Source organism: Nansenia antarctica (genome assembly GCF_963989245.1).
Source record: "Nansenia antarctica genome assembly, chromosome: 6".
Classification (NCBI taxonomy): Eukaryota; Metazoa; Chordata; class Actinopteri; order Argentiniformes; family Microstomatidae; genus Nansenia; species Nansenia antarctica.
This window is the reverse complement of record NC_137676.1, coordinates 17,873,588-17,883,595: the sequence shown is the minus strand read 5'-3', so window position 1 is coordinate 17,883,595 and position 10,008 is coordinate 17,873,588. Positions and strand designations below refer to the sequence as shown.

The 10,008-nt window shown below is 42.3% G+C and overlaps 1 protein-coding gene across 1 annotated transcript; it reads right to left on the bottom strand.

Moving 5' to 3' along the window:
- Positions 1 to 37: 37 nt before the first annotated feature.
- ogfr (opioid growth factor receptor) lies at positions 38 to 9,897 on the bottom strand (the record flags this gene model as incomplete). Its single annotated transcript, XM_080534265.1, has 8 exons — positions 9,775 to 9,897; positions 7,063 to 7,131; positions 6,759 to 6,840; positions 6,324 to 6,402; positions 5,578 to 5,644; positions 4,305 to 4,453; positions 3,277 to 4,066; positions 38 to 193 (listed from the first exon to the last, which is right to left on the bottom strand). The coding sequence occupies exons 1-8, from the start codon at positions 9,892 to 9,894 to the stop codon at positions 38 to 40; spliced, it is 1,512 nt and encodes a 503-aa protein (XP_080390391.1). The 5' UTR covers positions 9,895 to 9,897.
- Between the last annotated feature and the right edge of the window lie 111 nt (positions 9,898 to 10,008).

Genomic DNA, 10,008 nt, shown 5'->3' with positions numbered 1-10,008 from the left:
CACTCGCCCCTAAAATCCGAGTTTACGCGGAAAAAAGTCAAACCCTGTTCCCAGTCCTGATCGCTCGCTCTCCCCCCGGTTTCGCGACGGACCCTTCCTTCACCTTACAGCGCACGGATCCTGAATGGCATTCGCGTAGGTCCCAGATAAACCCGAGCCTCCAGCTGAAGGGGCTGAGCTCAATGTGCGCGCACTGTGGGAGAGAGGGATGGAGGGGGGTGACTGCCAGAAGAGGGACTGATTGAGGGGAGAGCGAGGTACGAGGGGCACGACTTAGAGCCAGTAAAAGTGGGTTGCGCTAAATGTTTCCTGAAATTCCGGGGAGCGACTGATGTCCATTAGCCAATTGGAAACCGACCTATGTGGCCCTCAATGGACGTGTAGTACCTTTAAATGACAAATAATGGTGTAATGTCCACTGTCCTAGCAGCGGAACTGGAGCTCTTACTCTATCACCATGTGTCACTATAGCTACCCATCAAATCATTACAGCTCTAGCCTTCAAAACGTGCCCAGACTGAGGTAGGGGCTAGGAAGAGCCATATCATTCAGAATGCCATTCTTTGTCAGGTATTATCAACTGTTAGTCTTCTAATAACATGTCGTACCATATTCATAATCAGGGTTGAAATAAAGTATACAGTATACATGTCACAGATTACTGCAGCTATACAGTACTAAATATACCCTGCTGAAAGTAGTTTACAATCTAAAACATTTCTAAAGCATCTCATTTGATGGTGACTTAGTTAATCTGTTTCAAGTAAGAGGTACTGCATGAAATAACTCATTACTCATTACATTGATTGTATTTATGTAACCAAGATAGTCCACTCAGTAACATCATTCGGGGAGTCCTAGGATACATGGAAAATGAAGACATACATCAATGAATAGTTACACAATCTTTATTTCTTGTCATTTAACAGGGGAAGGGTAGATTAGAGGTTGCAAGGACAAAGACAAGTGAAATTTCAGGTTCCAAGCCCACCCCCCCACCCAGCAGTCAATATCTATAACCCTCTTCATACACACTTTCAATCAGGCCAATTAATCTCCTGAAAGATTGACACAATTGTGACTATTTCATTTCCATAAGGGAGGAACATTTTTATTCTGATCCAGACTTTTGACCTCAGAAAAAGGGGCAACAGTTAACTATTTGCCACAGGGTTTTCCCTGAGATTTGCAATTCAATAAACTAGGAGGGGGATAGGGCTTTGGATAATCAAATATAATACACTGACTTTACAAAAGAAAAAAGTGAATTAAACAATTAATATAAAATCAATCAATAAATAGCAAGAACCAACATGACCCTTCCTGGCCTGAAAGCAGAAAAAGAGCCCACATCCCATCCAATATAATTCGAAGACAAGGTAATTTAATCAGATAGCTTCATCTCTAGTCCAATACTGCCAAGAAGATATACAATCAAAGTCTGTTCTTTTTTTTTGGCAATGTCTGTTGTACATATATCCATCATAGCCAAAACAATATTCAAATTGTGCAATATATATATTTTAAAGATACTAATGACATTACAGTCGCTCCTTATTTTACGGTAGTTCCACTGGCATTTACCATTGACTTATGGTATTTACCTTTAGTATTTACCAGGAAACTATGTGGTAACAACGGGTCCTTTCTGGTACTTACCTCAAAGAATTCAACAGATACCTCACACTATGGTGCCTTGCTGGTGTCGTCTAATCATTTGACCACTTAATTGCTGAGTTAATCCTAGGTTACTTACTGTTGGGTTACTTTTACTATACCGTTAAAATAAAGTGCGACAGACATTACAATCATGTTCCCGTTTCACAGAGGGTTCAACACAGAATGTACTTCATACTAAATACAAATGATCAGTGCAAAACAACTGCATTCACAGCTTGTGAAAGAATTGGTCAAAACAAAACGTTTAAACAAGCATGATATCATTAATAACTGCTTTTTCATGGAACTACGTGAACTTAAAGCCTGGGCAGTTTCCCGGGACACAGAATAAGTCTAATCCTAGATTCAAATGAATCTTCATTGGAGATTTTCTATTGAAAATGTTATTTAGTCCAGGACTATAGGCTTAATCTGTGTCTGGGGGAAATGGTTTAAATGTTAATAATCAATCAATAGGGATCTCAAGTTCTCGCACAGTATGTTCGGAATGCCAGCTAACAAAGTATCTCCTCACATTTTCTAACAATTGCAGGATCAACCCTAGAAAAAAGGATCAGATATCACCATAACTCAACATCCCAGGCCTGACTTCATCAGACATGTAAACAGGTAAGTTCATTAATCCATACATATTTACAAACAAAAATAAACAGTTGTCATATCACATTAAAGAAGACAGCAGAAAATAATAAGGCTTGAAAACTCATTTATCTATCTCATGTTCTTCCCTTCAGTGACAGTGACATTGCCTGCCTGCCTGCCTGCCTGCCCGCCCCCCCCTTTCCCATTTCAGGAGTTTCCCATGTCCTGGTCTAAACTTGGGGTGGCGCTTGGGGATTCCACATCCATTGCCTCCACATAATTTTTAGGGTCTGTCCCATTTGCCTGGTCATCTCCATGTTTCTCTGTGCTTTCGCCAGACAAAGCTGTATGTGCCATCTCAGCTCCCTCGTTTTTATCGTCAAGCACAATACTAAAGTCAGTCCTTCTGTGTTTCTCCGCTCGTTCCGAGGAGCAAGTGGGCGAATCTTTAGGGGAATCTTCTGACAAGGGTTTAGTGGAACCTTCAATAGAGGCTTTAGTAGAACCATCAGTAGAGGCTTTTGTAGAACCATCAGTAGAGGTTTTTGTAGAACCACCAATAGAGGTTTTTGTAGAACCATCAGTAGAGGTTTTTGTCGAACCTTCAGTAGAGGTTTTTGTCGAACCATCAGTAGAGGTTTTTGTCGAACCATCAGTAGAGGTTTTTGTCGAACCTTCAGTAGAGGTTTTTGTCGAACCATCAGTAGAGGTTTTTGTCGAACCATCAGTAGAGGTTTTTGTAGAACCTTCAGTAGAGGTTTTTGTAGAACCATCAGAAGAGGTTTTTGTAGAACCATCAGTAGAGGTTTTTGTCGAACCATCAGTAGAGGTTTTTGTCGAACCATCAGTAGAGGTTTTTGTCGAACCATCAGTAGAGGTTTTTGTCGAACCATCAGTAGAGGTTTTTGTCGAACCATCAGTAGAGGTTTTTGTCGAACCATCAGTAGAGGTTTTTGTCGAACCATCAGTAGAGGTTTTTGTAGAACCTTCTGATTCTTTGACTGACAGGCTTGCCTGACCAGGTTGGCTGTTGTCTGGGACTTCGCGCCCATTGCTGAGGCCCCCTCCTGCAGGACCGTTGCTAGGCATCTCCTTGTCAGCTTCCCTCTTCTTCTTCGATGGTTTCTCTGACCCTGTTACACATGCAGTTTGCTTGCCTTTGACTACTTCCTGGGTGCCGTCCTTTGATTGACTGCTATCTTTAAGTTCCTCCTCCATAATTTGATCGCCCTTTTCAGATTTCGGGCTTCCTGAGTGTTCCATCTCAGTATTGTCATTGTTGTTAGTATTTGTAAGTTCTCGGTCAGTTGGATCGACAGAAGAGCCAGTCTGGTTTGGATCAACAGAAGAGCCCTCTGTCTGTTTGTCCCCGCTTCCACCCACTGCCTCTTCTGTTGACTTCGGTGTGTCCGTGAGATCCTCGACATCCTTCTCGTCCTTCTGGGGCGCCCCTGCTTCTCCGTCTTTACCCTTGGCACGTGAGCGGCCTTCCTCTGTCCCGTCACAATTCCCCACAGACTCCGGCCTCTTCTTGAGCTGTTTCTGGACCTTTCTGGGGCACCACACAAACTTGTCCTTGGGCTCGTAGTGCTGGTAGGCGAAGCGAAGCAGGTCTTTACGCTTCCGCTTGTCCCGCACCGCGAACAGGAAATAGTCGAGCACGCTGCGCTTCATGCTGCTCAAGGTCTTCTTGACCAGGGTCTCCTCCAGGAAGAAGCGGACCAGCGGGGCCTGGTAGTGTTCAAAGCCCAGCTCCCCCAGGCTCTTCAGGATACGGGTGATACGCAGGTTGTTGTGCATGTTCCTGAAGGAGGGGGAAAAGGAACAACAGCACGTTAATAGCGAGGACAACTATTCACAGTTAATGACACATGGCGAACAAGATACAAATAAAAAAAGACGGGAGTTATTCATTCATTCATTCAAATTGTGTCTAAAAAAAAAGAAAAAAAAAGGTCATAGGTAAGTCCATATATGGCCTCAAAGACCCACATCCTATAAAGTTGGCACAGGTTGTCATGGGGACAGGTTCAGTGTCTCACCGTTCAAGGTTGGCAAAGCGCTCCCTCCAGTTGTCCGCACGCTTGACTTCGCCGGTGTCTTTGTTGACCAGCTGGATGCCATAGAAGCCCAGCATGAGCTCATAGGACTCTACCAGCCTCTTCTTAGCCTCGTCACTGTCCTTGAAGGCCTGAAGACACATGGTAGGAGACAAAATCAAGTCAAACGATATATATATATATATAAAATCTTCTGTGTCTTTATTCTGTTTTTGTTGTTTTGTTTTTTGTTCTGCTTGTCTTTCTGTACAATGTCCTTCTGTACAATGTCCAAATCTATTACTATTATTATTGTTACTCCAGGGTGACCGTCCCTGTAATCTCTAACTGTAAGTCGCTTTGGATAAAAGCGTCTGCTAAATGGTTAAAATGCAAACATTTTTTTTACTTCTAACTAGCTAGGGTTACGGTTAGACAGGGCAATAGGCATGTTGGTATTGGATGTGTCTCTGTCACCCTAATAACTACAATGCATCTCTCCTGGGCACTTGAGTTATACACTTTCATTTGTAGGCTATAAACCTCATGATGCATATATACATTTTAATACATCATGGCTGGCTGGGTATAAATAGCCAAAACCTATTGATGTTACATTGAGCTGGGTGAATAGAATATGAAGGACAGTCATCCAATATGCTGCAATAGAAATAAGACCATACAAAAAAACAACAACAACAAAAAGGTCTTCCCTAATCTTCAAAGGCACCATCTGCCACCACTTTTTCAAAGGACTCAATACACAACACTGTCATGCAAGATATGTGGAAGCTGACAATCAGTTCCTTGTAAATGGAACACACACACATTCACACATCAATGGCGGCAAGCTACCATGCAAGGCGCCAGCCCGCTCATTGGGAGTAATTTGGGGTTCAGTGTCTTGCCCATGGTGGACAGGTTGAGCCGGGGATCGAATCGCAGACCTTGCGATCATTAAGCCCAATTTATACTTCTACGTAAAATCTACGCCGTACGCCGTAGGCTCACGCGCACCTCTCCAAAAATGTAACTACGCGGCAGTGCCTACGCAGACCGTAAGCACTGTGATTGGTCCGCTTGGTAGCACATGATTCCGACATGATTCCGACTCTCTCGTAGGCCAAAATGCGGAAGCCATGACAGAAATGTCATTTACGTTTTCTGTAATTACTTGCCCTTGCGTAGGCTACGGCGTAAATTCGACGCAGAAGTATAAATTGGGCTTTAGACGCCCCGCTCTACCTCCTAAGCCACAGCCACCCTCTTCAGTTACCTGGATCTCCTTCTTGGTGAGTTCAGAGGCCATGTAATTCACTCCTGGCTCCCGCAGCGGGAACAGCCTGGGAATGACAGAGGATAAACGGACAGTGAACTTGAGGTACAGAACATTAGATATCATAACCATCAACACCAGCATTGATTCTCTAATGCGGGGGTATTTTTCACTGAGGAAAAATGTGCTTTTATTGACTGGCTTGTGATGGTTGAAATACGATAAAAGAGACTCATTATTCAGAGTTCACTTTTAACAATTAGCACTTTTTTTACTACATCATTTGCCACTGTGTGAAGCTAGCACATTTAATCCGATTTAGAACATGTTGGAAAACATGAATTCTAATTGGGCTGTTGGATATGCATATTGGCATCCAAACAAAAACACAAGCGACTACAAAGTTAACAAGAACATTTAATGCAATACCAGCTTCCCACTGCTGTCAGGACTGCAGAGTCACTCCCATCTTCTGTCGTAGACTGAAAACCCATCTCTTCAGGCTACACCTTAATTGTCCCTCCTGAGATCTCTACAGTTTCTCTACTGTAAATAATATTTTAAAATATTCTCCTTCTTCTAGTATTATGACTGCCAATGGCTCCTGGCCCTAACATAGACTTATTTTTCTTGCTATGACTGAGGATAGGCTATGATTCACTGCCTTAGTCAAATGTATTTGTTCGCTTTGGATAAAGGAGTCTGCTACTAAACACCAAAAATATAAACGTAAATGCAATACACACCACTGAATGTAGGAGTGAACTCTCTCCAGTCTCTTGTAGTCCGTCTTCCATTCTTTATGAAATGACTCGATATAAACATCTAAGCAAAGTAAACAAGAATGAGTATAATAAAAGTACTGAGTACAGTATAAAAAAACCTAACTACTATAAATAACAAAAAAAAGACAGAGTTTGCTGTGACAGGCTGTCAGCTCTACTGGTGCTGGAAGACTTGTATACCATATCAATAAAGTACCGGTAACTATCTAAGAATACACATCATTACCGGTATACATGTTTTCCACACACTTGTTATTATGGGTTAGGAAAACACAATTCATCTCCATCGTTCATTGCATTCGCAAAACAGCAATGAGGATCCCAATGAACTAAACTAAACTAAACACACTGAGTGGCAACTGCTTGGGGGAATAATTGCATGTGTCCTACGCCTACCATCAGGAGAGGAGGCGTATTCATTGAGATAGAATTTTAAATTCATCATTCTGTCTTCAGGGCATTCATCATCTGTAAGATTCTATGGACAGAGAGAGAGAGAGAGAGAGAGAGAGAGAGAGAGAGAGAGAGAGAGAGAGAGAGAGAGAGAGAGAGAGAGAGAGAGAGAGAGAGAGAGAGAGAGAGACAGACAGACAGAGAGAGAGAAAGAGCACAATCAGAGATCTCCATGTGATGGCTTACTACTGCAAGACAATGGCAGGATGCTGATTGATGGAAGATAACAAGGACCCTTCAAACTTACTGGATACCCTCGCCTGTAGTTCTGCATGTCCTTTGCTGCCCTGATGTTTCTTGAGGATGTGGTTGACCACTATTTAAAATAAATAAATAAGAAAAAATCTCATTAGGTAAACATCCAAAAAACACATCTTACCAGCCTCTGTAAAGTATAAGACCAGCAAGCAGAGGATATAACCGTGCCTTCAATTAAGATTATATTACGGTGTATAACAGTTAGTCACCTCTATTAAGTCCTCTGTGAATAGGCTAACCATTTCAAAGGGGAGGGATGTGCATTGCATTAGCCGGCTTACTAACTACTTGAACACCCCAGAAGCCCAATTCAGTCTAGCCAGCTAGCCTACATAATAGATTGTGTTAACTACTTGGACTGATGATGTAGCTCAGAGATGCGATTAGAAAACACACACATGTAGGTAGGGCTGCAACGATTAGTCGACTAGTCACGACTAATCGATTACGAAAATTCGTCGACGTGAAATGTTGTTGTCGACTAATCGCATAAAAAATTTATATTAAAAAAAACGGGATTTTTTTTTTTTTAGGGAGCCATGCAAGAATCAGCTGGGTAAGTTTTAGCTAACGTTGTTAGCCAACTGGCTAACGTTATATTGTTAGGGTCGTAATGTTTATGTTAGCTTTACTGTTACATGTTGGAAAACAACGTCTCATGGACAGGGCTGTACATGCTATGAGCGTTTGTGCTATTAATTTATTTGCCCTGTGCGCATGTGACAGACAGAGGCGCTTGTATGTAACGTTACGTAGCAGGGGTTTTCCATGTTGAAGCCAGGAGAACGCGAGATGAAATGAAGTGAGGGGTGGTCGCTATTAAAATACCAGGTAGTCATGGTGGATGATCATGAATGATGCTTGATAAGTGAATGCTATTTCAATTATGTTGAGTCCACCAGCGAGCTGTCTGTAAGATAAACAGCGCCAAGCGTAGCCTACTAACGTGAGCTGTCTGTAGTCTAGCCAGCAATGCTAGCTAGCCAGTCAACTAGCTCTGTGAGCAGCTGTAGCTTGGCGTAACGTTAGGTTAGATAGCTAGTTAAGCCGGATTTATGCTTCTGCGTCGCCATTTACGCGCAGCGAAAAGCCACACGACTAATCGCGACTAACCGAAAAATAATCGACAGATTAGTCGACTACCAAAATAATCGTTAGTTGCAGCCCTACATGTAGGCCTGTATGGCACATCAGAGGAATCTAACCAGATATAAAACGGATGATAGAATGTTGAACTATTTATTTAGACAGCTGATGGAAGTGTTTGGTAAACCTGAACCACCAGGTCCACACACACCAGGGTCTGTTTGTTTTTTTTTGACACATTCTGCTGGCTACCGTACCATTGTACGTCCCCCATAGCTATGCTAGTGATGCTACTACGACCCCCGTCCCCAAATCATTCATGTCAGTTTCACAATGATGCATGAGGGGTTGGGCTGTTAGCTGGCGAAATGCCTTGAAGGTTATTTCCATTTCAGATAATAACTGTCGTATCAAGTGTGTTAAACACGTAGCTAGTTTAACAACGGTTCATTTGGGTTAGTAAATTCGTGAGCTTAGAATTATAAGGTTCTATCTCCGTTTAGGGCAGTTCAGAGATATTGAGCGTCAAAGTTTTTACATTCCATTATGTTCTGTGATGGAACCTTTGTATTTGATGAATTACTAACTCAAAAATGTCAACATTAAAAAAAAAATAACACCACACAGGCATTAATAAACACCTAATGGATCAGATTATGAAAAAAAAAAAAACTCAATTTGGACCAAAATGGAGATAGAACCTTATAATTCTAACGTCACGAATTGTTAACACGTCCAATTACTTATTATTAATAACCACATAAAAGAGACCAATATCCAATTAGTATACATAGTGGCGGATGGGGGGATGAAAAGCGATAGAAAAGCAAAGGACAAGACAGCTAATAAGCAGTCTTCTCAGATGCTTTCTGGGATGTGTAGTTTTTCCGTTGAGAAGGACTGCGTTAGAACTCCTATGTTCCCGATGAAGGTGAACTACAAAACCCATAGATAGCATGGCCGACTAACTACTGCTACACCAAACCCACAGCTGGCTAAGCTAGAAGTCCTAAGAAAAGCCTAACCTAAATGCTGTTACAAGACAGTAGACTCACTAGAAATAATGACATTTCCTCCCAACCAGCAGTGTTCGTTCAACAGTTTGGCTAATCCATAGATAGCTAATCGCTGCTATCTTAAATGGGTTAAATGGTTTCACTTTCAAAAAATGCTGAAATTGAAAATGGGACATTTCAGGCGGCATTAAAACATTAATAAACCAATACAAACATTCATTATGAGAAATGTTTGTACTGCCTATTGTGCTGCTTCTGGTCGTCAAAATGAATGCGATTGCGACCTGAATGAAACTCAAATGTCATTTAATTTTCCATCATAGAACCTTCCATCATGGAATTAGACGGACCCCCAAGCTAGCTCGTAAACAGGGATTAGACGGACCCCCCCGAGCTAGCTACTTCAGGCGGGCTACGCTTTGCTAGCTAATCTCTGGCATTATGTTTGCGCTAAATGGAGTACTTGGTGTTAAAGATAAGATTAGCTATACAACCTACTACACATGGTGCGGATGTCTGGCTAGCGGGCTAGTGAGAACCCCGTAGCTAGTTAACACACTGTGTTCTAATAAGACAAGATGAATGGAAGTGCTACATACTAAGCCCCAGGATTTAGTTCTGTCCTGGCTGGAGCGACGCGTGTGGCTCTCTCCCGGCTCGTCTCCGTCGCTCTCCGTGTCCCAGGTCGAGTCATACTCGCTTACTAAATCGTCCTCCATCACTGAAAATACAATATCGTCTGAAGAGATACCAGGGGGAAGGCTGGTCCGCCGCGAGAATAAGACATGAGGTGAACTTTGAGCTTCGAGTTGGATGACTACGCTACTAGCCTA